This window comes from Pelophylax lessonae (assembly GCF_965119305.1).
Source record: "Pelophylax lessonae genome assembly, chromosome: 6".
In the NCBI taxonomy this organism is placed as follows: Eukaryota; Metazoa; Chordata; class Amphibia; order Anura; family Ranidae; genus Pelophylax; species Pelophylax lessonae.
Genome location: NC_138773.1, coordinates 109215348 through 109243096, shown reverse-complemented (window position 1 = coordinate 109243096; position 27749 = coordinate 109215348). Strand labels below are relative to the sequence as shown.

Genomic DNA, 27749 nt, shown 5'->3' with positions numbered 1-27749 from the left:
GAAGGATGATGTTAGTAAGGATGCCACAATTTGTGGGCCTACAGGCTCCAGTAACAACATTCTACAAATGTATGTAAATGCAAACTGAGGCCAAAAAAGCATTGCATATACTCATGTCGAGCCACACACTGAACACAGGAATAGTGATGTAAACAAGCACTTAGAGCCTCCTAGTGAATTGTAGCTTAGCGGCTGACCAATAAATTTTTAGGCCTCATGCACACAGGGCATTTTTACAGCTGCTTTTAGGAGCGTCGGACGTTTTTTTTTTGCAGCTTAAAAACACCCCTCTATGTTGATCTATGGTCTCATGCACAGTTGCACACATACGCTTTTAGGAGCTGTAAGTGGCATAGGACTTTTCAAGCTGTAAAAAAAAAAAAAAAACCCCCAGGGCCAGCGCATTCTGGAGCAGCAGCGTTAGGCTGTAAAAACGCCTGACGCTGCAGAAGGCTGCTAAAGGTTGTATACAGCGTTAGGCCATGTCAGACGTTTTTAAGCTGTAGGAGTTGGATTTGAGGTTGGAAATAGGAATAGACTGATATGTTTTTTTTCAGGGCTGATACCGATATTTTGGTCACATATCGCCCGATATGGGCCGATATTTTGTACATTTAAGTTTTTGAAAAATAAAGACAATTTTTGACACAAATCTGGTACTGAACATGTTAATTTTTGTTTAATGCTCAATGGCTGGCTTGCTGGCACCCTGTGGTGGGTGGGTGGCTGGCACAGGGGCTGTGGGTGGCTGGCTGGTACAGGGCCAGTGGGTGGCTGGCTGGCTGTCGGGCACCTTGTCTGTGGGTGGCTGGCTGGCATCCTGTGGTGGGTGGCTGGGTGCCTGGCACCCTGTGGTGGGTGGCTGGCTGGCAGCCTGTGGTGGGTGGCTGGCTGGTACAGGGCCTGTGGGTGACTAACTAGCTGGTACAATGCCTGTGGCTGGCTGGTACAGGGCCTGTGGGTGGCTGGATGGCTGGTACAGGGCCTGTGGGTGGCTCGCTAGTACAGTGCCTGTGGCTGGCTGGTACAGGGCCTGTGGATGTGGGTGGCTGTCACTGGGCTGCTGTAGGTGGGTGTATGGCTGTTATACACTCCCGCGAGACTAGTCCTGACTCCAGACGAGGCTGTCCAAGGCAAGGGAGGCGGCCTAAGAAGGCAGAATGATGTCACAAAAATATTGGCTAGTTCCGGGGCCGATACCGATATATTGAGAAAGTGCATATCGACCTTGCCGATAATCGGTCTATCCCTAGCTGGTAAATAGAAGAGGGCAGAGAAAGGCTGCCAAACACTAATGCTAGATCAACATTTGACACTAGCAACAGGATTCAGGAGCAGCTCATGTTATCCAATATATCTGCTGATGATCATGGAGCAAAAAAGATTTGCAGCTGACCAGAGAGCAAGCTACAGATCAGCAGGAGGGGTTCATAGCTGCAGCCGATCTCTGCTATAAAGATGCTTTTGTGACATGTAAGTAAGGATTAAAACTGAACAAAGCCTCAGCTGTTCTCCTGTTGATAAAGGCAACATTCTCCTACATAAATTTGCAGCTATAATAAAAACTTGGCAGGGGTTCTATTCATTCCTTACTCCGACCCAAAACTGAAAAAACGATATATACACTTTTAAGCTAAACTTTAACCTGGTTATATTTTTTTCTATCCAGGTTCCTACTTTCTTTGCTGGCCAACATGCTAATTAATCATTTAAATAAAACCTTTCTGTTTTCATTAACCTATTTTAGACTTGTGACATCATTACTGGGTCTCTGTGCTTCTCTAAGTGTGGACAGATCATGGCTGGTGGGAGAAGCTGGTCGGGTGCTGTATATAGCTTTCTGAAAACTTCATGGCACCCTGCCTCAGTATTGGGAGGAGTTATGCAAATATCAAAATTCCTTGATGGGTGAAAGTCAGTCTGGAGGATTAGCAATTCCTAGGCAGGCTGGATTTGCATGCAGACTTCTGTAGGTAACGCCAACATGCCTCTATGATTGAAAGTGGTGGACCAGGGACTAAGGAGGAAAGAGCTACATGATACTGGATATCTTGCAGCCAGAATTTGAGGTGGGCTATAGAGAAAAAAACACGATCTTGATTCAACCCCCCCTCACGATCTTAATCCGGCATTTCCACTATTCATGCCAAACAAGTGAAGAACCGCTGTCTGCTCAGAGCTGGCAAAAAAAAAAAAATAGCAGCTGGCAAATGTTTATCAACATTGCTCAGCGCCGAGAGATACATAGAAACATTGTATCATTTGGTTCTTTTAGATCAAAGGGAGGAACTTCTCACTTAGACTAGTGTCGGTTCACACTATGGCGATCCGACTTCGGGGGCGACTAGTGAAGTCGCCGTGCACCGTGACTTCGGCGCGACTTGCACGGACTTCACATAAGTCATTGAGTCGCTCCTATTAGAACGGTTCCCGTAGCACAGAATGGACCGCGACTTGTCAGGCTGACAAGTCGCCTGACAAGTCGCGGTGGTGTGAACCGGGACTAAGCATTTTCCTGACATTTGTTGCTTTTTAAGTTAAAACCATTTTTTTTAGCTAGAAAATTACTAAGAACCCACAAACATTTTATATATATATATATTTTTTAGCAGAGACTCTAGAGAACAAAATGGCGGTCTTGCAATATTTAATGTCACACTGTATTTGTGCAGTGGTCTTTAAAGCGTATTTTTTTGGTAAAAAATACATTTCAATGATTAAAAAAAAAAAAAACAGTAAAGTGTAAAGTTAGCCCAGTTTCTTGTATAATGTAAAAGATGATGTTTCGCGAGAATCGCAATCTTTATTCTAAGCAAAAAAATTGCGATTCTCATTTTATCCAGAATCCTGCAGCTCTATCTGACTTGTTTCAGCTTTTCTAATGCACATTGTCAGAAATTCTCAGTAATTTACTAAAAGTGGAGCAAACAGAATCTAGCTTAGCTGTGCAGGGCAACCAATCAGCTTCTAGCTTCAGCTTGGCGTTGAAAATGAAAGATAAAAGCCGATTGGTTGCCTTGCACAGCTGCTCCAGATTCTGGCTGCTCCGGGCTTAGTAAATTCCCCTCTCACAGTGTTCTGTGAAATCTGAGTAAGTGCGATCAGCTCAGGAGAGGAAAACTGTACAACTGTGCAAGAGTGAATATAAAGCTGGAGTTCAGTTCCAAAGGCAAGGCCAGCCATAAATGGAGTGATTTTTTTTTTTTCCTGTAACCTCCTGCAGGGCCCTCCTGCCAAGCCATTGTCTTCCCGCTGAACCGGCCGAGATTCGAACCGTCTATGACCGACTTAGGACAAAAAATGTGCATAAGTGATTATTTTTGCATAGGAGCATGCAAAGCATTGCACCTGTCATCGGTAGATGGTCCAATGTCAGGCTCCTGCAGACTCTTCTTCTGGCATCCTCTCCATACCTCTGTATGGACTTTCAGTTGGAGAGCTGGAGAAAGTGTCAATGTTTTATGTTACACCCTAAATACAGGTGTAACTTGGTGAAAAAGGAGAAGTTAGCCTTTAAGGCTTTATGTTTACAACTGGAAGGGCTATAAAGGAAAATCTTCTATAAATAGAACCTTTAGCTTGCATCCGCTGTTTCCATATTTGCTTTTATCTTTTGTTGACACTGATAAGCTAGCCATACACCATTGTGTACAGACAATCTCCTTTGCTCACCAAGACCGGATTCTGCTGCCTAAAGACGGCCATAGATGGTGCAATTTTCTTACCTGCAACACAGACTGTGTAGATGGGGGAATCCCTCCTGCAGAGCTATTGTGTTCTCTGGTGGGGGGGCATGGGGAGCAGTCCTTGCTGGGAGAACACATTAAATATTGCTAGTGGCTATAGTCTCTGGCAATAATTGCATAAAAGGTCCAACATGTCGGTTGTTCCCAAGTGGATCGATTGATCAACTTGGGTACAATCAGCCTGCCCATGTGTGGTTGAAATCTTGGCCACTTCCTGCAGAATCGGCTGAGATTCGAACCGTCTATGGCTGAAAGCCCCTTATACACTAGGTTTTTAGCCCAGGTGCGTCCGATCTCAGTTTTTCAGTGTACCCAGGAGGCACAGGTACAGTGTCCAGCCCAGCTGGCTGCAGACAAATCTATGGCAGGCTGAAATACTCCACAGCTGGACGGGACTAAATGGTGTACTAATGCTTCGTTTCCACTGAGCAGATCGGTTCGGGTCGGTTCGGTACGGTACGCTAATTTGAGTGTTTCCATTATGAAAGTGGCCCATACAACTGAACCAAACCGCACCATTCCTGGTCCTGCTTCAGATGTAGGGCCATAGGAAATGGTACGGTACGGTTAGGGCAGAGCTACTGGCGTCACACGATAGATTCCACTGATTGGCGGACAGGAAAACTTCAATGCTCACGTCAAATGAAAGAGCAAAACAAACACCTCATTTGGTGTAAACCCCGCATGGTCCCTGGTGGCCCGACTTGCAGTGGAAACGCTCACCTGAATAGACCGGACCATTCTAACCCTTCCAAACTGTACCGACCCGAACCTTTCCGCTCAGTGGAAACGAGGCATTAGTCATACTCACGTTTAGGGCCTTGTTACTTCAGGAGGCATGCACAGAAGGCAGAATACCTCAGTTCTGGACATACGCATATAAACGCTGAGCTCCGAAACATGTAACCGCCCACCACTCGCTCTATTGGACACCAGCCGCTGCATCCACATCCTGCCTTCAGGAAATCTCATGCCGACCAGGCTGAGACACAGGCGAAAGGACGCATCTACAGGAAGCGGATCACCGGATGTCTTCATTGCAACCACTCAGCACAGCGGATAGGAAGACTCCAGACAGATCTTTGCTATGCCCATGTCACATTTACCAAATGTGAGTGCTTTTATACTTTTACCTAATAACTACTCAGAGCCTACTGCACTTAGAGGCGCCTTGTCTTTTTATCTTCATCAATCCAGTACCGTTTTTTAGAGCCAGTGGTCGGCTTTCAAGAGATAACAGCCGATGCGGCTCAGCAGCCACTCGGTCGTTACCCCAGCGAGCAGGAGGGAACGCCCCCCTCCTGCCGACTTCCGCGGCTCTGCCTTGGTCTCCCACCCCACTGGGAGACCCGAGCAACCAGCCGACACGTCCATCAGCTGGTTGGATTCCCGAACAAAGCCGGATTCTGTTTTGATCGGGTCTCCAATGTAGTAACCTGGAAGTGACGTCACAACGTCCCTTTCCGGTTTACTCGGCTACTAACGGCGCCAATTTTAAAAAACTGTCAGCATTCAAAAATGCAGATTTTGGCATTTTGAATACTTTGAAGTGCAGTGGAGCGGTCTGGGGTCTTTTAGACTCCCGATCTCGCCATAATGAGTACTTGCCTATTACTGTCACAAGGGATGTTTATATTGCTTGTATCAGCAATAAAAGTGATCGGATTTTTTTTTTTTTTTTTTAAACAGTACTAAAAATTAAAAATTAAAATAAATAGTAAAAACACTTTTTAAAACGCCCCCGTCGCCGTGAGCTCGTGCCCGCAAATGAAAACCGTGTTTCAAACACACATGTGAGGTATCGCCGTGATCTCCAGAGCAAGAGCAATAGTTCTAGAAAAAGACCTCCTCTGTAATTCTAAACTGGTAACCGTTAAAAAATGTTAAAACGTTGCCTATGGAAATTTACCGTAGTTTGTCGCCATTTCATTAATGTGCACGATTTTAAACCATAACGTGTTGGGTATCTATTTATTTGGCTTGACATCATCTTTCATAATTTACAAAAAAATTGGGCTAACTTTACTGTTTAGTTTTTTAAATGAAGTGAAATTTATTTTTTCCAAAAAAAATTGCGTTTGAAAGATCTCAGTGCCAATACCGACTGACAAAAAATATTGCAACAACCGCTATTTTTATTCTCCAGAGTCTTTGCTAAAATATATATATATATATACACACACACACAATGTTTGGGGGTTTCTAGTCATTTTCTAGCAAAAAATACAGATTTTTAACTTTTAAACAGCATGTGTCAGAAATAGGCATGGTCCCTAAGTGGATAAAGTTCATATTTCCAATTTATTTTTATTTTTTGTTTATATACTGTAATCATTAGGACGTGGCACTGGTTATAAACCCACAGTACCACCCTGTGCTGGTGTAATTGTTAATTTCCAATACTCCTTTAATTACCCTCACTGTACCAATTAGGGTGACTTAGCTTAGTATCTCTCATTACAGGAATTGTTATGAAAATCACACCAACAGGGAAACAAAAGCTTATTTTGGCTGGATCAGATATCTCAGCTGGCCATGTATGATGGAATAAGTGATCAGCTATGTTGGGTATTTTCAGCTGATGGCTATTATTAGAGCTGACACTGGTGTATCCTTCTGATCTTCCTCTCCTGTCATCCATAGCATAAACATAACATACAGGCAATCCAAGCATGCCTGCTTATAGAAAATAAAAACATCCTTTAGCACTTGGATTGTGACCACACGTCTGTAAACAATGTGACACTTCCCTGGGTCAATCAACGGTATTAGTCACCATTCTTTATTATATAAAGATTGCTTTAAAGTTAACCTTTTAATTGGTGACATGACTAATAAGGGCCATATTTATTTATTTATTTCAGTGGAAAGGTAATCCTATTTAGTGTGTAAAGTGAGTGTATAACTTCCTTAGGAATAGTGGAAAGTGAACTGTCATTTTGAAAAGAAGAACACACGGGATGTAAATAAATGATTTATTAATAATGATTTATTTTCCCCATAGGCAAAATAAAAGCAGTGCAGCCTATTTCACATGGGAAACCGCATTAAAAGGGAATCGTTCTTAGAGATTTCATAGGGAATAAATAAAGGCTAGCCCTATAAATATTGGAGTACTAAAGAGGAACTTCACTCATTATTTTACAAATTAAAAGTCAGCAGCTACAAATACATCGCTGTCTTTCTGCAGCCAATTCTCCAATTCTGGATCCCCGGCACCACCATCTTGGATTTGGGAGCTGGCTGTCACTCCCTGATGAATCACAGCTGCACAGGACAAGGAAGGTGTTCCTGCAGCCTCTGGGGTTGTGTGACATGTCCCAAAAGGCTGTGGGTGGGGAGGGGGCGGATTGGGGTGACATCACCTAATCTACACATAATCTGTATGGCTGAATTTGCATCGCACAGATATCGCATGTGATTTACAGAGCAGTACGCTGCGAGTAACATGCGATGTCTGTCATCACATATGTAGGATGGAATAGGTTGTTGGGTATGTTGGGTTGTTGGGTAATAGCTATGTTGGGTATTTTTAGCTGATGGCTATTATTAGAGCTGACTCTAGTATCCTTCTGATCTTCCTCTCCTGTCATCCATAGCATAAACATACACACACAGGCAATCCAAGTGTGTGAACCGGGACATAAAGACTTAAGCCTCGTACACACGCATCAATAGTTGGCCGTGAATTTTCGGCCAATGTCCGATCGGCCGATTTTCAGCTTGTTAGTATGATGCTTTTGACAACTGACTCCGACTTTTCGGCCGAATAAAATCTGGTGTGCAGGCTATAAAATTTTTGTTGCCCGTCACCACAACGGCCGATTTTCCGTCAGTCAGTACAGATTTCAGCAGACAAAAATCTGATGAGCAAGACTGGGCATGCTCAGAGATGAAAAAACAAACGGAAAGTAAATCATCACATGACATCACTTCTGAAGTAGATTTTTGTTGGCCTAGAAAATTCATGTGCAATCTAGAGCACATTTCAACCAACACAACAACACTGGACAAAAGTCGGCCGATCGGTCGGCCGATAATCGTTGCGTGTGTACGAGGCATTAGGCCCCTTTCACACAGGCGATCCGATCCAATCTGCCTGTCAGTTTTTCAGGCGGACCGGATCGGATGCTCCATGCATCCCTATGGGGCAGCGGATGTCAGCGGAGACATCTCCGCTGATTCCCGCAGCTCTCTGATCCGATCCTGTCCATGAAATCCGGATGGATGGAAACCCTATTTTACATCCGTCTGGTGGATCGGATCGGATGAGAACAGACAGGCGGTCCGTTCTCATCTGATCTCCCCATAGAGGACAGCGGAGATCTGACAGCTCCGTCTCTGCACACAAAGCGGAGATGGAGCTGTCATCCGCCTGCGGGGATCGGCGGATCAATCCCCCCGCTGAGCAGAACAGACACATCCTGTGTGATAGGACCCTTAAGCTAGATACACATTATACAATTTTCTTTGGATTTTTTTCCTTTAGATTTACCAAAACCATATAATATGAGGTCAAACCTAAGGCAGGCCCTTGCACTACATAGTTAAAGGTAAATCTAAAAGAAATCTAACCACAAAAGTTGTATAGTATGTATCCAGCTTTAAGCCTCGTACACACGATCAGATTATCGGACGATCTTTCGTCCGTTTTTTGTTGCATGCTAGTCTCATATGAAAGTGAAGAGGTTACTTACATACGAAAATTCTCGTACGACAGAATTCAAATTCAGAAGTGATGTAATGTGTTGAATTGTTTTGTATGTGTTCTTTCGTTTCTGAGCATGCCTAGTCTTGCTCTTATGATTTTTTTCGGACGAAAACTGTACTAATCAACCGAAAATCGGATGTTGTGTTGACGTACGATAAAAAATTTATAGCCTGCACATCCAGTTTTTGTTGTCTGAAAATTCATAATCGGCTGTCGAAAGCACCATACTAACAATCAGAAATTGGCAGATTGTTCGTCGGACGAAATTTTACTTCCAATTTTCATATCGTGTGTACGGTGCCTTTAGCCTTTTTCTGACATTTGTTGCTTACAAGTTAAAACCAGTATTTTTTGCTAGAAAATTACTTAGAACCCCCAAACATATATATTGTGAGACTTGCATCAAGTGTAGAGCGTTTAACGGACACCGCCACTCGCTTATTTTTCCTTTTAAGGGCTTTCCTCGCCCATGTTTATTAAAGAAAAGTTCATCAAGCAGAAAAATAACAGGGTTTCCCTAGCAGGGGTTTCAGCATTTCAATCCTCAGCAAAATATAGGATCATTCAGCCCTCCTGGCTTGTACTTGCAGCACTGCTGGTGTGGCCTCAATCTCCAGGCCCTTGTCTGTCTCCCAAAGACTTTGCTCACACAACAGGGTGCACACCGCTAGCAGTCTCGTGCCGCACTGACTCCCACATGGAGCCCTCCTGTCTGCCAAAAAAAAAAGCCCAGCACACAGCTTCCCAATTATTATGCTGGCTGTTCTGAATATCTGGACCCAGGAGTGGAGATTTCATCCCACCCAGTGGCGTAGCGTGCGGGGTGCAGGGGGGGCGGGCCGCACCGGGCGCAACATCTGGGGGGGGGGGGGCATCCGCAGTGTCACTCTGTCTGACTATGACATACACAGTTCACACACTGTCTGTGGCTGCCTCCATCTTTAGGCTGGGAGATGTCCAGCGCAGCTGCCCTATGGCTGAAAATGGCGGGTCGGGGCAGGGAGGGGCTGGACTGTGCCTCACCTGTCCATTGGTGTAGGGTGGGGTGGCGTTGCAAACCAAGCCCTGCCTATCCTGCCTCTCCTCACTGCTCAGTCAGTTTAGCAGTGAGTGAGTCAGCAGCCTGGCGCTGTCACAGAGTGTTTTTTTTTTTTTAATCACCTGATTGGAGCCAGAGGCTCTAATAGGCTTCAAAAAAGGGTGGACCCGGGGCGCAGAGCAGTGCGCCCTGAGCCTACCCATTTTGTGACAATAGCGAATGAAAATTCGCTATTGTCACATGGATCCTCCTCCTGGCCAATCAGGAAGGGGGTCCGAGACCCGTTCCTGATTGGCCGAAAGGAGGAGGCGGGAGGACTTGAGGAAACGCCGGGAACTGAGGAGAAGCAGCCGCTGCAGGTAAGTCTCTTTGTATTGAAGGGGGCAAGCTGGTCTGTCTGCATTGAAAGGGGGCATGCTGGTCACTCTGCATTGAAAGGTGGCATGCTGGTCTCTCTGCATTGAAAGGGGGCACGCTGGTCTCTCTGCATTGAATGGGGGCACACTGGTCATTCTGCATTGAAAGGGGGCACGCTGGTCTCTCTGCATTGAAAGGGGGCACGCTGGTCTCTCTGCATTGAAAGGGGGCACGCTGGTCACTCTGCATTGAAAGGGGGCACACTGGTCATTCTGCATTGAAAGGGGGCACGCTGGTCATTCTGCATTGAAAGGGGGCACGCTGGTCACTCTGCATTGAAAGGGGGCATGCTGGTCATTCTGCATTGAAAGGGGGCACACTGGTCTTTCTGCATTGAATGGGGGCATGCTGGTCATTTTTCATTGAAAGGGGGCACGCTGTTCTCTCTGCATTGAATGGGGGCACGCTGGTCATTCTGCATTGAATGGGGGAACGCTGGTCATTCTGCATTGAATGGGGGCACGCTGGTCATTCTGCATTGAAAGGGGGTGCGCTGGTCTCTCTGCATTGAATGGGGGCACGCTGGTCATTCTGCATTGAAAGGGGGTGCGCTGGTCTCTCTGCATTGAATGGGGGCACGCTGGTCATTCTGCATTGAATGGGGGAACGCTGGTCATTCTGCATTGAATGGGGGCACGCTGGTCATTCTGCATTGAAAGGGGGCACGCTGGTCTCTCTGCATTGAAAGGGGGCACGCTGGTCTCTCTGCATTGAAAGAGGGCACGCTGGTCATTCTGTATTGAAAGGGGGGGTGCTGGTCTCTCTGCATTGAAAGGGGGCACGCTGGTCATTCTGCATTGAAAGGGGACACGCTGGTCTCTCTGCATTGAAAGGGGGCACGCTGGTCATTCAAACTTGCATTTAGATGCATTTTACTTTTAATTACATCAGTATTTTCATAACAAACAATACATGCGCTTAACTAATCTAGTGGAAGAGACTCGAGTGCTAAAATCCCGCGAGTTAGGGGGCGCAAATTACTTGCCTTGCCCCGGGTGCTGACAACCCACGCTATGCCACTGATCCCACCCGGATCACTTAGAAATCTCCAGGCCCCAGGTCCCAAACTGGACATTTTAAAACACAGAGGAAACTGAAAAGCCAGTTTCCTCTTCATTTTACAAGCGCTCTGAAGCCCCTCAACCTGCCTGGTTGAGAATTCTGGGTCACGATCTCTTTCTAGACCCTGGCAGGGCAACGCTCTGCCACTATATATATATATATATATATATATAGAACCCCCAAACATTATATATATATATATATATATATGTATATATATATGTATATATATATATTTTTTTATTAGCAGAGAGTAGAGAATAAAATGTCGATTGTTGCAATCTTTTTTGTCACACTGTATTTGCGCAGAAGTCTTTAAAACTCATTTTTTTGGGGGAAAAAATACACTTTAATGAATTTTTAAAAAAAGCTAAGCAGTAAAGTTAGCCCAATTTTTTTGTATAATGTAAAAGATGATGTTACGCCAAGAATTGTGAGATAATCTTGATCTTTATTCTAAGCAAAAAAATTGTGATTCTCATTTTATCCAGAATCGTGCAGCTCTAATATACAGTATATATTATTAATGAACAATATGTTGTATGCAGTTTAGTAATCGACACTGGTATGTCCACCTCCTGTACCACACCAATGCTTACAACTTTAACAGAGTAAACCAAATAAGTTCCAGTTGCATCAATGGAATGAGCTCCTTAGCGGCTTACATGGCTGTGGTTGTACGCTGGAGCTAGAATTTAAATTTCTCCACACTGTCCTAGCAGGAAGCTGTTATGTAGTTTAACATTTGTCTTTGATATTTATGTGAATATTTATGTTGTAATTTTTCGATATGCTCTGTGCAATTCTTTTATGTCATGATTCCATGATTCTAGAGACCAGTGGTTTGCCATAAACCATTTTAACCAATAAAGAAACATTCATCAACTGCACTAAACTGTTGAATCTGGTTGCTAGCTTTCACGGATTGATTCTAGCACTCCATTGCTTTTTCCATTATGTGTTTATGTGATATGCCTCTCGCTTGTATTAATGTATATTGATTATTGTATGTTTGTATTGCCTTGCAGGCCTTTTCCTGAATGCAAATCTACATCAGCACTCTGGCTAGATCAGTCCTACAACGAATATTCCCTACATCCCTGACACAATGGCAGACGAAGATCTCATGTTTAGGATGGAGGGGCTGGATAATGGGCACAATTTAAACGATTGTAAGGGTGACAGCGATGAGGAGGACAATTACTTCATCTGCCCCATCACAGATGACTACTCATCATCACCCCGTGATTCTAAGAAGAAAAAGACACGCTTCTTTGGCAGTCTGCCGAAGGCAAACGACTATGGATCCAGTTCATCTCCTAGAAACTCCTTCAATTTCAGGGTATGTAAAAATACTTAAATGTGTGGCAGTGATAGAAGGGTGTTTTTAAGTGATTTTCCACCTTCAGATAAATTTGGTGTTTTCATTTGCACACATTTCTTTTTATTAATCTTAATGTATTACATATTCTGCTTTTTCCTCTGTCACTGGGTGCTATTTGCATCTGTTTTATGTTCAGGTCCCTGTTTAAAACCACTTAAGCCCTGGAGGATTTTGCTGCTGAAAGACCAGGGCCTATTTTGCGATTCGGCACTGCGTGACTTTAACGGACAATTGCGCGGTCGTGCGACGCTGTACCCAAATAAAATTGACGTCCTTTTTTTCCCACAAACAGAGCCTTCATTTGGTGGTATTTGATCACCTGTGCGATTTTTATTTTTTGCACTATAAACAAAAAAAGAGCGTCAATTTTGAAAAAATAACAATATTTTTCACATTTTCTTTATATGAAATTCCCCCCCAAAAAAATTTAAAAATCAAAATTTTTTAACATTTTAGGCCAATTTGTTTTCTGCTACATATTTTTGGTAAAAAAAATCGCAATGAGCGTATTTTGATTGGTTTGTGCAAAAGTTATTGCGTTTACTAACTAAGGGAAAGATTTATGTCATTTTTATTGTTATTTTTTTTTTAACTAGTAATGGCGGCAATCTGCGATTTTTTTTTTTTTTTTTTTTTATGCGGGACTGCGACATTGCGGCGGACAGATCGGACCCCTGACTAACATTTTTGACACTTTTGGGGGTAACAGTGACATTACTACAGTAATAAGTGCTATACATATGCACTGTTACTGTAAAAATGACACTGGCAGGGAAGGAGTTAACTTTATTAGTGATCAAGGGGTTAAGTGTGTCCCTAGGGGCGTGATTCTAACTGTAAAGGGGCGTGGCTTGTGATGTAACCACAGAGACATACGATCCTACATAGCAGGATCGTATGATCTCGGCAGTTACACCAGGGAGAATGACAGGCGGCTTTGTTTACATCAGCCATCTGCCTTTCTCCCTCTCCAGCGGGAGATTGCGAATGACCGGCGGACATCGGAGCTCGCCCCCTGCAGGCTCCGTGGCGAACGACGTAGTACTACGTCTCTTTGCCCAGGAGGGGCTGACTGCCGCAGTAAATATACTGTGGGCGGTCGGCAAGTGGTTAAGTTAAAAAAAGGAAAGAATGGTAAGGAGCCATTCAAAAGATAAGTCAATTCCCACGTGGTATAAAAAGCAAAAATTGATTAAAGCAAAAACTTTATTCAAATTAGAAAATTAAATACATACAAAATGATCATAAGTGTCTGCAACAAGTCACAAGACATGATGTATACACATAATTAAAAAAGCATCAAGTAACACAGCACAATGATATACTCTAAAATGAAAGAACCATATACAAACAACGCAGAAGAGATTGATCTTAATTTAGGTCAAAAAGGAATAAAAACACTGCAGAACTGTACAAAACAACTGAATTGTATTTAGAAAAGTTTGCAGGAAGATATCTACTGGATAATAAATTAAGGTAGCACAAAAGAAAAACTTTTTTTGCATTTTTGGATAAAGTAGGAGAGGGTTTTTTTTTTTGCCATCTATGTCCCATAGGGGAGATTACCCTTCACAAAACAGGAAGTGAGAGGAAATCCATCCAAAGTGAGGGAAATCCTAGGTTGTCACCAGAACAAGTGTTCCCATTGGAAGATTTGTCCCCTCTATTACTGTTCTGAAGACAACCTAAAATTTGGAATTTCCTTTCACTTTCACTCTTGGTGATAATGGTAAACATGACAAATAGAGGGTGAATCTCTCTAAGGCCCTGTTCACACTGGGGCAACGCTACTTTGCCGGTCCGTGCCGCGACCTCGGAGCGGCCGGCACGGACTTCATAACATTGAAGTCTATGCAGGTCGATCCGGGTCGCCCCAAAGAAGCTCCGGACCCTTTTTCTAAGTCGGAGCGACTTCTGTCGCTCCTATTAGAACGGGTCCATAGCTTCTGTATGGGAGGCGACCTACGGCGACCTGTCAGGCAACCAGGTCGCCTCACAGGTCACCCCAGTGTGAACGGGGGCTTACACTGCAGAAGCTGGATGAATTGTGGCCATTACCTAACTTTTACATTTTTTCCCCATTGCACATAAGTCACACATTTTGACTTCCTGTTTGTTGCCCTTTGCGCAGAAGAGCCAACAGGAGATGCCAAATGAACATGCATTAAACCTTCGTGCTATACAGATTTATTTCTTTTCACACACAGATATTTTTCTAGGTCAGGTAAATTCCAAAAGTACAAAATCCCAATTGGACCCAGTTTTTTTTTTTACCCTCTTTTGTTGTTCTACTTACCCCTTCACAGATCCTGAATTGCCTTCTGCAATGTGCACATGTGAACAATCAATCAACATCAGCTGCTGATATTTTCTGGTTCTCTGGTGCAAACTGGTACGGACTAGTATTCTAGGGTTTCTCTTCTCTCTCAGTTTCTCTTCTTCTATTTGCTAATGTGACCCCAGTGCTGATGGAGAAGGAATGAGGGGGAGTAAAGCACCCGTCATTCTTCTTATCAACCAGTGATGTCACTGATTGTCAGGGTGCCAGTGGCTTGACCCGCACAGTGCGCAGGGTTGTCAGGGTGCCAGTGGCTTGACCCGCACAGTGCCCAGGGTTGTCAGGGTGCCAGTGGCTTGAACAGCACAGTGCCCAGAGTTGTAATTCTACAAAGTAAAAACCTATGGCAATTTGTTGCCATTTTGCCAAGGCACCCCTAAAGAACCCAGGAGGCACACCAGGGTGCCACGTCACCCTGGTTGAAAACGGCTGCCATAAAGTGGCAGCCAAAAGGTAGCAGGAGATTCATGGCTGTCAAATGGATCCATAGGGATTGGATGGAGTACAATTCAGTTAACCACTTCCATACCGAGTCATGTAAAATGACGTCGGCAAAGTGGTTGTCTAGATCCGGGCCGCCGTCATATGACGTCGGCCCGTTCTAGCTGCTACTGCGCGCCCCCGGCGGCGCGATCAGGGATGAGGCTCGTCCCTCGGACATAGCCCATCACTGATCAAGGTAAACAGCCAATAGAAATTGGCTGTTTACCACGTGATCGGCTGTGTCAATCACAGCCGATCACATGAGCGGCTCCAGCACGAGCCGCTCGTTCTCTCTGCAATGCGCGCCCCCGGGGGCGCGCAGAGCAGCGATCGGGGACGAGGCTCGTCCCTCGGACAGAGTCGATCCCCGATCTAGGTAAAGAGCCAATGAAATTGGCTCTTTACCACGTGACCGGCTGTGTCCAATCACAGCCGGTCACAAATGTCAACAGAGAACACGGTAACTAGCTGTCACCGTGTTCTCCTCCTCACACACTGATCCTGTGTGAGGAGGAGATTGTGGTAACAGCTAGTTACCAACTACAGTGCACCCTAAACACACTGATTGCCCCCCCCCCCAATAAAGAGCACCTGTCACTAGCCCATCAAAGTACCCGAGTACCTGTCATCAGGTACTCAGATGACAGGTACTCGGGTACTCTGATGGGCTGGTGACAGGTATTCGGGTACTCTGATGACAGGTACTCAGGTACTCTGATGACGGATACTCTGATGACAGGTACTCGGGTACTCTGATGACAGGTACTCGGGTACTCTGATGACGGGTACTCGGGTACTCTGATGACAGGTACTCGGGTACTCTGATGACGGGTACTCGGGTACTCTGATGACAGGTACTCGGGTACTCTGATGATGGGTACTCGGGTACTCTGATGACGGGTACTCGGGTACTCTGATGACGGGTACTCGGGTACTCTGATGACGGGTACTCGGGTACTCTGACAGGTACTCGGGTACTCTGATAACAGGTACTCGGGTACTCTGATGACGGGTACTCGGGTACTCTGATGACAGGTACTCGGGTACTCTGATGACAGGTACTCGGGTACTCTGATGACGGGTACTCGGGTACTCTGATGACGGGTACTCGGGTACTCTGATGACAGGTACTCGGGTACTCTGATGACAGGTACTCGGGTACTTTGAGTACCTGTCAACGGAGTACCCGTCATCAGAGTACCTGAGTACCTGTCACCTACCCATCAGAGTACCCGAGTACCTTCCACCTGCTCATCAGAGTACCTGACGCCTGAAGTACCCAAGTACTTGCCGCCTGCTCATCAGTACCCATCACTACTCATCAGTACTCATCAGTACCTATCACGTATCAGTACTGATCATCAGTACCCATCAGTACAGTATCACCTATCACCTATCAGTCAGTGAGTACTACTCATCAGTACCTATCACCTGCCTGTCACCTGCCCATCAGAGTACCCGAGTACCTGTCACCTGCCTATCGGAGTACCCGAGTACCTGCCACCTGCTCATCAGTACCAGAGTACCTGTCACCTGCCCAACAAAGTACCCGAGTACCTATCACCCTTCATACAGCCACCATGTCCAAGTCCAAAAAGGTTTATATACGTTGTCCGTTTAAACCTAAATACCGGTGTTATGGCAGCAGATAGCTGCCATAACCCTGGTATTTTTTTAAACGGTGGACGGTTGGCTTTCCGATAAGGGTGGTCCCAGCGGCGGATTCGCCGTGGGATCACCCTTCCGGGATGGCGGAAGAGGCCCCCCCCCCCCCCCCCGACGCGTTCCGGTCCTTTTCCCCGCTTACCGGACCCGCCGGCAGCGGGGAAAACGATCCGATCCCGAATCCTCACAGACAGGATGTCGAGTGAGGGCAAGCTTGCCCTCACTTGACTCTATGGTCTTGGAGGACCGGAGCTACGGAAAATGTTGTTGCCTAGCAACCGGTTTAAAGGTCCTTTTTTTTTATTTTATTTTATATTATAATTATTTTTTTTTTTTTTCTATCTTTTAGTGTACTTGTGAGATCTGAGGACTTTTTGACCCCAGATCTCACAAAAAAGAGGTCCTGTCGTGCCTATTTCTATTACGAGGAATATTTACATTTCTTTTAATAGAAATAAAAATGATCAATTTTTTTTTTTTTTTTAAACGGTGTAAAAATAAAAAATAATAAATAAAATAAATAGTAAAAAAAAAAAATTAAAGCGCCCTGTCCCCGTTGGCTCGCGCGCAGAAGCGAATGCATACAGAAACCCCGCCCACATATGTAAACGGTGTTCAAACCACACAGGTGAGGTATCGCCGCGATCGTTAGAGCAAGGGGAATAATTTGAGCCCTAGACCTCCTCTGTAACTCAAAGATGGCAACCTGTAGAAATTTTTAAATTGTCGCCTATGGGGATTTTTAAGTACCAAAGTTTGTCACCATTCTGTGAGCGTGCGCAATTTTGAAACATGACATGTTGGGTATCTATTTACTTGGCGTAACATTATCTTTCACATTATGGAAAAAAATTGGGCTAACTTTACTGGTTTCTTATTTTTTAATTAAAAAAAGTGAATTTTTTCCAAAAAAATTGCGTTTGGAAGACCGCTACGCAAATACGGTGTGATAAAAAATATTGCAATAATCTCCATTTTATTCTCTAGGGTCTCTGCTAAAAAAAAATATATAATGTTTGGGGGTTCTAAGCAGTTTTCTAGCAAAACAACTGATTTTAGCTTGTAAACACCAAATGTCAAAAATAGGCCTAGGCAAGTGGCTAGGATGCATGATGATGCTCCTTGGATGTTAGGCCCCTCTATATGGCTAGGCTGTGAAAAAGTCTCACACATGTGGTATTGCCATACTCAGGAGGAGTGGCAGAATGTATTTTGGGGTGTCATTTTTGCTGTGTACATGCTATGTGTTAGGAATATCCTATAAATTGACAACTTTGTGTAAAAAAAAAAAAGTTTTCATTTTTTTCCCACATTTTCCAAAAACCTGTGGAAAAAAATGATATGTTCAAACGACCCATAATGCCTCATAGAATATACGTTGGAGTGTTTGCTTTCCAAAATGGGGTCATTTTGTGGACTTTTCCATTGTATTGGTGCTCTAGGGCCTTGAAAAGTGTGATAGGTAGTAAGAAAGTTTTATGTGTATTTATGCTCCTAGAACGCCTGAATGTGCTTCTTGGACGTGGAGTCTCTTTTTGTGGCCAGGCTGTGTAAAAGTCTCACACATGTGGTATCGCCATACTCGGAAGGAGTAGCAGAATGCATTTTTGGGTGTAATTTTTGCTGTGTACATGCTATGTGTTAGAAATAGCTTATAAATTGACAACTTTGTGGGAAAAAAAAGAAAAAAAAATTTTTTTCTTCATTTTCCCAAGAATTGTGGGAAAAAATTACAACTTCAAAAAACTCACCATGCCTCTTACTAAATACCTTGGACTGTCTACTTTACAAAAAGGGGTCATTTGGTCGGTATTTGTACTGTCCTGACATTTCAGGGCCTCAAGAAAGGAGATAGGCAGTCAGTACATCTGGTGTGATCAATTTTCAGTAATTGGTACCATAGCTTCTAGACTCAATAACTTTCACACAGACTAAATAATATACACTAATTTGGGTTAATTTTACCAGAGACATGTAGCAGTATACATTTTGGCCCAAATGTATGAAGAAAAATTTATTTTTTGCAAAATTTCCTAATTGAAACTAAAAAAAAGTGTTTTTTTTTTCAAAATTTTTGCTCTTTTTTTGCATATATCACGAAAAAAAAAACCCCCAGTTGTGATCAAATACCACCAAAAGAAAGCTCTATTTGTGTGAAAAAAATGATAAAAATTTTGTTTGGTTATAGTGTAGCATGACTGAGCAATTGTCATTCAAAGTGTGAGAGTGCTGAAAGCTGAAAATTGGTCTGGGCAGGAAGGGTGTCTAACTGCTCTGTATGGAAGCGGTTAAAGTCCAACAGGAAGTACAAGTGAAGGCAAAGATATCGATCTGCAGTTTTGGGTAATTTAGATTGGAGATTGGAGAGGGATCCATGGTACATGTACAAACAAGCAACTTGTATGTTTAAATAGAACATAGTTCTTTCAAATGTTTGATATTTTCTAATAGTTCAAGAGACAATAAAAAGTTTGCCTTTAAATAGATATATTGAAGGTTTATACATGGAATCCTACATGTTTTAACCATATAAAGTTACATAGTTACATAGTTACATAGTAGGTGAGGTTGAATAAAGACAATAGTCCATCCAGTTCAACCTGTGTAGGTGTGTGTGACTGTAATCATCTAACATAGCCCTCAATCTCCTGATCCTTGAGATGTAAGTCTAAGAGTCTTTTGAAAGTCACCATACTACCCGCAGAAACCACCTCTTGTGGTAGACAATTCCACAATCTTGTAGCCCTAACAGTAAAGAACCCCCCACGTTGCCTGAGGTTAAAACGCTTCTCCTCTAATCGCATTGTATGTCCTCGAGTCCTCATGCAATTCCTTCGAATGAACAGCTTTTCTTCTAAGCTGAGATCCCCATTAAGATATTTATAAATTGCTATCATGTCCCCTCTCAGACGTCTTTTCTCCAGGGAAAATAAATCGAGCGATTGCAGCCGCTCTTCATAGGTAAGGTCCTCCAACCCCCTAATCAGTTTAGTTGCCCTTCTCTGGACTTTCTCCAGCTCCAACACATCCCTCCTGAGGACTGGCGACCAGAACTGGACAGAATACTCCAGATGCGGTCGGACCAGAGTTTTATAAAGTGGAAGGATTATAGTCTTATCTCTGGAATACATCCCTTTCTTTATGCATGCTAATATTCTGTTGGCTTTGGAAGCTGCCGCTTGGCATTGCATGCTGTTGCCTAATCTATCATCAACTAAGACTCCCAGATCTTTCTCCATTTTTGATTCCCCCAAGGGTTCCCCTCCTAACGTGTATTGTGTTTTTATGTTTTTGGCCCCCAAGTGCAAAACCTTACACTTCTCCACATTAAACCTCATTTGCCATGTCGTTGCCCACTCCGTAATTTTGTCCAGGTCATTCTGTAGGATATCTGCTTCATGCTGTGCAGTTATTGCCCTGGCCAATTTTGTGTCATCTGCAAAAACTGATAACGAACTACTGATCCCTTCCTCAATGCTGTTTATGAATAAATTGAACAAGGTTGGTCCCAGGACTGAGCCCTGGGGCACCCCACTTACTACCTCAGACCAGTCTGAGTATGCGCTGTTTATTACTACCCTTTGGACACGGCCTTTTAGCCAATTCCGTATCCAAGAGCAAACCCTGCTGTCGATACCTGCAGACCTTATTTTATAAATTAAGCGCTTGTGGGGAACTGTATCAAACGCCTTAGCGAAATCCAAGTACACCACATCCACTGGTCTCCCCCTATCTAGCTCACAGCTCACCTCCTCGTAGAATGCTAAGAGATTGGTTTGACAAGATCGCCCATTTGTAAACCCGTGCTGGTTACTACTGATGATGTTGTTGTCTTTAGCATACTCTACGATATAGTCCCTTATCATCCCCTCCAGAAGTTTACATACTATTGATGTCAAACTGACAGGCCTATAATTTCCCAGGATATGTCTCTGGCCCTTTTTGAATATCGGAATCACGTTAGCCTTCCTCCAATCCCCTGGTACATCTCCTGTCCTAATACTGTCAGCAAAGATCAGGAACAGTGGTCTAGATATAACCATACTGAGTTCCTTGAGCACTCTCGGATGTACGCCATCCGGGCCTGGTGATTTGTTTGTGTTAAGTTTATCCAGTCTTTCCCTGATTTCCCCCTCTGTTAGCCATAGTGGCAAGTCCTGTGTATTACTACTAACCATACAGTCATGCTCAGTGTACCCTTCCTTTTCCTGCGTAAAGACTGACGAGAAAAAAGAATTCAGCACGGTTGCTTTTTCAGTGTCCTCTGTAACCATCCTCCCATCATCGCTAATTATGTGTGCAATATGCTCTGCCCTAGTTTTTTTGCTGTTGATATATTTAAAGAATTTCTTTGGGTTTTTTTTACTATCCTCCGCTATTTGTCTCTCAAAGTTGATTTTAGCCATCTTGATTTCGTGTTTACACTTCTTATTTTCCTCCTTGTATTGCTGGAAGGCCGATACTGTGCCCTCTGCTTTATATTTCCTGAAGGCCAATTTTTTTCCCCTAATAAGTTTTTTAACGCTACGGTTTAGCCAGCCAGGTTTGGCTTTGTCTCTTCTAAATTTATTCCCCATAGGAATGCACTGCAAGATGCCTTTGCTTAATATTGTTCTAAAGCATTCCCATTTTTCCTCTGTGGTCAGTGATCCCAGGGTTTGGTCCCAGTTTACCCTTTCCATCAATGAGTACAATTTTGGAAAGTCTGCCCTTCTGAAGTTTAGGGTTCTTATGTTCCCCACTTGCCTTTTTATATTGTTATTTATATTAAATGTGATCATCCTGTGATCGCTAGAGCCCAGGTTGTCCTGGACTCCTACCTCCGAGATTATGTCTGGGTCATTAGTGATCAATAGATCCAGGATAGCATTCTCTCTAGTAGGGGAATCCACCAACTGCGACATGTAGTTATCCTGTAAGGTTTCCGTGAATAGACGGGCCTTATGCGAGTGTGCAGTCCCCTCTTCCCAGTCAATGTCGGGATAATTGAAGTCCCCCAATATGATGACTGATCCTAGTTTTGCCGCTTTACCTATTAGTGCTAAAAATTCCAGCTCTACCTCCTCCCCTTGGTTAGGTGGTCTATAGCAAACCCCCACAACTACTTTTCCCTTATCTTCTTCCCTATCGAGTTCAACCCACACAGATTCTAAATCCATGCTCATCCCATCCGTAATGTCACTCCTTTCTAGCACCTTTATATTGTTCTTGACATAGAGACATACCCCTCCCCCTCTTTTACCAACCCTGTCCTTCCGGTACACCGAATACCCTTGGATATTGGCCAGCCAGTCATGTGAGGGGTCGAACCAAGTCTCCGTTATTCCCACAAGGTCTATGTCCTCCTCATGTACTAACATTTCCAACTCATCCATTTTATTAGCTAGGCTCCTGGCATTAGCATATACCCCTCTTAGATTTACGGAAGTTAAACGTGATTGGCGGTTTTGTTTATTTCTGTTTGGTCTGCTGTTCTCCCGCACAGACCCGCCAATTGATGTTGTTGACCTACTGTCGCTATTGACCCTACAACTGCCTTCAGTCCTCTGCTCCCTCCTGACTGATTCTATTTCTGAGCCCTCCCCCCCGTCTCCTAGTTTAAAAGCCCCTCCAACTCGGTGGCCATCTTTCTCCCCAAAAGAGCTGTACCGTCCCCATTAAGGTGCAGCCCATCCTTACTAAAGAGCCGGTAGCCGACTGAGAAGTCAGCCCAGTTCTCCAGGAACCCAAACCCCTCCTTCCTACACCAATTCCTCAGCCACTTGTTAACTTCCCTAAGCTCCTTCTGCCTCTCCTGTGTGGCTCGAGGTACAGGCAGTATTTCAGAGAAAACCACCTTGGAGGTCCTTTTCCTCAATCTATTACCTAAGTCCCTGAAATCGTTCTTAAGGATCCTCCACCTACCTTTAACTTTGTCATTAGTGCCCACATGCACCATGACCGCTGGGTCATCCCCAGCCCCCCACATCAATCTGTCTGCCAGATCTGCGATGTGCCGAACTCGGGCGCCCGGTAAACAACAAACTGTTTGGTTCACGCGATCTTTTTTACAGATTTCCCTCTCTGTCCTCTTGATAATTGAGTCCCCAACTACCACAACCTTTCTAACCTTTCCTGCGTTGCGGCCCCCCTTCTTCCTGGAGCCGTCCCTCCCCTGGCAGCTGGGGGAGGGCGCATGCTCCAGCACTGCCACCCCTGAGTTGATATCCCCCTCAACCTGCAACTCGGCAAACATGTTAGGGTGTACCAACTCAGGACTGGCCTCCCTGACTCTCCTCCCCCTAACATTTCTAACAGTCACCCAGCTGCGTGCCTCTGCTGCTTGCGTCTCCTCTATTCCTTCCTCCTCTATGCTGGCCCCTACCAGCGCCTGATGGGTAAAGTCCAAGCTCCTTTCCAGGTTGTAGATGCCACGCAGTCTTGTCACTGTGTTCTCTAGATCCACGATGTGGGCTTCCAGAGCAACAAGTCGCTCACATCTTGCACAGCAGTATTCGTCCTCGATTGTTTCATCAAGGAACGCATACATGCCGCAAGAAGTGCACTGAGTGGCATCCCCAATCCTGTCGGACATTATTACCCTCTACTCTATGGGGATAATAATAACGACCTGCTCTTCCTTACCTACACTACCTCTAACTTCCCTGGTACAAAACCTGGGGTACCCACCAGTCGCTAATACCCTCACCAGTCACTAGATACTCACCAGTCGCAAGGATCCTCACCAGTCGCAAGATACTCACCAGTCGCAAGGATACTCACCAGTCGCAAGGATACTCACCAGTCGCAAAGATACTCACCAGTCGCAAGGATACTCACCAGTCGCAAGGATACTCACCAGTCGCAAAGATACTCACCAGTCGCAAAGATACTCACCAGTCGCAAGGACACTCACCAGTCGCAAAGATACTTCCAGTCGCAAGGATACTCACCAGTCGCAAGATACCCACCAGTCGCAAGTTACTTCACCAGTCGCAAGGATACTCACCAGTGCAAGGATATTCACCAGTTGCAAGGATACTCACCAGTTGCAAGGATACTCACCCGTCACAAGGTACTCACCAGTCGCAAGGATACTCACCAGTCGCAAGGATACTCACCAGTCGCAAAGATACTCACCAGTCGCAATGATACTCACCAGTCGCAAGGATCCTCACCAGTCGCAAGGATCCTCACCAGTCGCAAGATCCTCACCAGTCGCAAGATACTCACCAGTCGCAAGGATACTCACCAGTCGCAAGGATACTCACCAGTCGCAAAGATACTCACCAGTCGCAAAGATACTCACCAGTCGCAAGCTACTTCACCAGTCGCAAGGATACTCACCAGTGCAAGGATACTCACCAGTCGCAAGGATACTCACCCGTCGCAAGATATTTCACCAGTCGCAAGGATACTCACCAGTCGCAAGGATACTCACCAGTCGCAAGGATACTCACCAGTCGCAAAGATACTCACCAGTCGCAAAGATACTTCCAGTCGCAAGGATACTCACCAGTCGCAAGATACTCACCAGTCGCAAGCTACTTCACCAGTCGCAAGGATACTCACCAGTGCAAGGATATTCACCAGTTGCAAGGATACTCACCAGTTGCAAGGATACTCACCCGTCACAAGGTACTCACCAGTCGCAAAGATACTCACCAGTCGCAAAGATACTCACCAGTCGCAAAGATACTCACCAGTCGCAAGATACTCACCAGTCGCAAGATACTCACCAGTCGCAAAGATACTCACCAGTCGCAAGGACACTCACCAGTCGCAAAGATACTCACCAGTCGCAAGATACTCACCAGTCGCAAAGATACTCACCAGTCGCAAAGATACTCACCAGTCGCAAGGATACTCACCTGTCGCAAGGACACTCACCAGTCGCAAAGATACTCACCAGTCGCAAGGACACTCACCAGTCGCAAAGATACTCACCAGTCGCAATGATACTCACCAGTCACAAGATACTCACCAGTCGCAAGGATACTCACCAGTCACAAGATACTCACCAGTCGCAAGGATACTCACCAGTCGCAAAGATACTCACCAGACTTCCCAGGTACTCAGTTGCAGAGACAGTCACACAACAGTCAGTCGCAGTACAGACAAACAGCTATTGATTTCTTACAGAGTACAGTCACACAGCTTTCCCCCTGTTTGCAGCTGCTGCTCTACTCACAGCTGCTGACACACACACACACACACTGGGACGGATGTCTCCTCCTCCTCACTGGGCACGGACGGTCCTCCTCCTCTTCTTCCAGGCACTAAGGAAGGCGGGTTCTGACCGCCGCCGCTCTCTGCCTCGGCTCCCGTCCTCCACCTCCGCTCAGTTGCTGGTCCCTGCACGGTGCACCCGCACCCCTTGTGCGGCTTCCCCCGCACGTGTCCCCGCAGCTCCTCTTCCTTCCTCCTCTCTCCCTTGCCGCACGAACCGCACGAACCCTCACTTCCGGTTCCGGTTCCACTTAGGCACAATCAGTATCCCACAAGGGGGAGTTATCAAAGAACAATATTTTTTGAATAGCGGTCCTTAGACTATGACAGATCTAATCAGTCCTGATTATCCTGATTTACATTTGCATTGCTCTACTTCAGGGTTTCTCAACCAGGGTTCCTTCAGAAGTTTCTAGGGATTCCTTGAGCAATCAGCAATTTCTACCTCTCAGATAAGTCCCCACTGACACCATTGATCTTTTTAGCTATCTGTAAGGGGATAATTCTTCCCAATGGCCACAAGTGTAAGGCTCCATTCACACCTGAGCGTATCGTTTTCAGGCGTTTTTTTTTTTTTTTTCAGGCTTTTTTCAGGTGTTTTTTGCAGGTGTTTGGAGGCAGACATTGACCTCCAACAAAAACGCTTGTAATCTGCCAAAAAAGAAGCTCATGTACTTTTTTGAACTTCAGGTGTTTTGATTCAGGTGACAAAATGCTCATATGTGAACAGGGGGCATTGAAATGAATGGGATTTAGCTTTTTGGACATGAGCGTTTTATGAGCTGAAATACACTCAGGTGTGCACAGGGCCTTAGGAGCATGGGATAGCAGACAGGACTTATTTTTAAACTTTAACCGCTTCCATACAGAGCAGTTAGACACCCTTCCTGCCCAGACCAATTTTCAGCTTTCAGCACTCTCACACTTTGAATGACAATTGCTCAGTCATGCTACACTATAACCAAACAAAATTTTTATCATTTTTTTCACACAAATAGAGCTTTCTTTTGGTGGTATTTGATCACAACTGGGGTTTTTTTTTTCGTGATATATGCAAAAAAAGAGCAAAAATTTTGAAAAAAAACACTTTTTTTTTAGTTTCAATTATGAAATTTTGCAAAAAATAAATTTTTCTTCATACATTTGGGCCAAAATGTATACTGCTACATGTCTCTGGTAAAATTAACCCAAATTAGTGTATATTATTTAGTCTGTGTGAAAGTTATTGAGTCTAGAAGCTATGGTACCAATTACTGAAAATTGATCACACCAGATGTACTGACTGCCTATCTCCTTTCTTGAGGCCCTGAAATGTCAGGACAGTACAAATACCGACCAAATGACCCCTTTTTGTAAAGTAGACAGTCCAAGGTATTTAGTAAGAGGCATGGTGAGTTTTTTGAAGTTGTAATTTTTTCCCACAATTCTTGGGAAAATGAAGAAAAAAAATTTTTTTTCTTTTTTTTCCCACAAAGTTGTCAATTTATAAGCTATTTCTAACACATAGCATGTACACAGCAAAAATTACACCCAAAAATACATTCTGCTACTCCTTCCGAGTATGGCGATACCACATGTGTGAGACTTTTACACAGCCTGGCCACAAAAAGAGACTCCACGTCCAAGAAGCACCTTCAGGCGTTCTAGGAGCATAAATACACATAAAACTTTCTTACTACCTATCACACTTTTCAAGGCCCTAGAGCACCAATACAATGGAAAAGTCCACAAAATGACCCCATTTTGGAAAGCAAACACTCCAACGTATATTCTATGAGGCATAATGGGTCGTTTGAACATATCATTTTTTTCCACAGGTTTTTGGAAAATGTGGGAAAAAAATGAAAACTTTTTTTTTTTACACAAAGTTGTCAATTTATAGGATATTCCTAACACATAGCATGTACACAGCAAAAATGACACCCCAAAATACATTCTGCCACTCCTCCTGAGTATGGCAATACCACATGTGTGAGACTTTTTCACAGCCTAGCCATATAGAGGGGCCGAACATCCAAGGAGCATCATCATGCATCCTAGCCACTTGCCTAGGCCTATTTTTGACATTTGGTGTTTACAAGCTAAAATCAGTTGTTTTGCTAGAAAACTGCTTAGAACCCCCAAACATTATATATTTTTTTTTAGCAGAGACCCTAGAGAATAAAATGGAGATTATTGCAATATTTTTTATCACACCGTATTTGCGTAGCGGTCTTCCAAACGCAATTTTTTTGGAAAAAAATCACTTTTTTTAATTAAAAAATAAGAAACCAGTAAAGTTAGCCCAATTTTTTTCCATAATGTGAAAGATAATGTTAAGCCGAGTAAATAGATACCCAACATGTCATGTTTCAAAATTGCGCACGCTCATGGAATGGTGACAAACTTTGGTACTTAAAAATCCCCATAGGCGACAATTTAAAAATTTCTACAGGTTGCCATCTTTGAGTTACAGAGGAGGTCTAGGGCTCAAATTATTCCCCTTGCTCTAACGATCGCGGCGATACCTCACATGTGTGGTTTGAACACCGTTTACATATGTGGGCGGGGTTTCTGTATGCATTCGCTTCTGCGCGCGAGCTAACGGGGACAGGGCGCTTTAATTTTTTTTTTTTTTTTTTTTTACTATTTATTTTATTTATTATTTTTTATTTTTACACCGTTTAAAAAAAAAAAAAAAAATTGATCATTTTTAT

At 44.2% G+C, this 27749-nt stretch overlaps 1 protein-coding gene across 1 annotated transcript in view; it reads left to right on the top strand.

Annotated features, from left to right (window-relative positions):
- Positions 1-27749, top strand: part of EEF2K (eukaryotic elongation factor 2 kinase) — a 160326-nt gene that overhangs the window by 41713 nt on the left and 90864 nt on the right. The window contains exon 2 of the mRNA XM_082261297.1: positions 12004-12317. Coding sequence (XP_082117423.1) covers positions 12084-12317 — 234 coding nt within the window. The 5' untranslated portion in view covers positions 12004-12083. The remainder of the gene's footprint in view (positions 1-12003; positions 12318-27749) is intronic.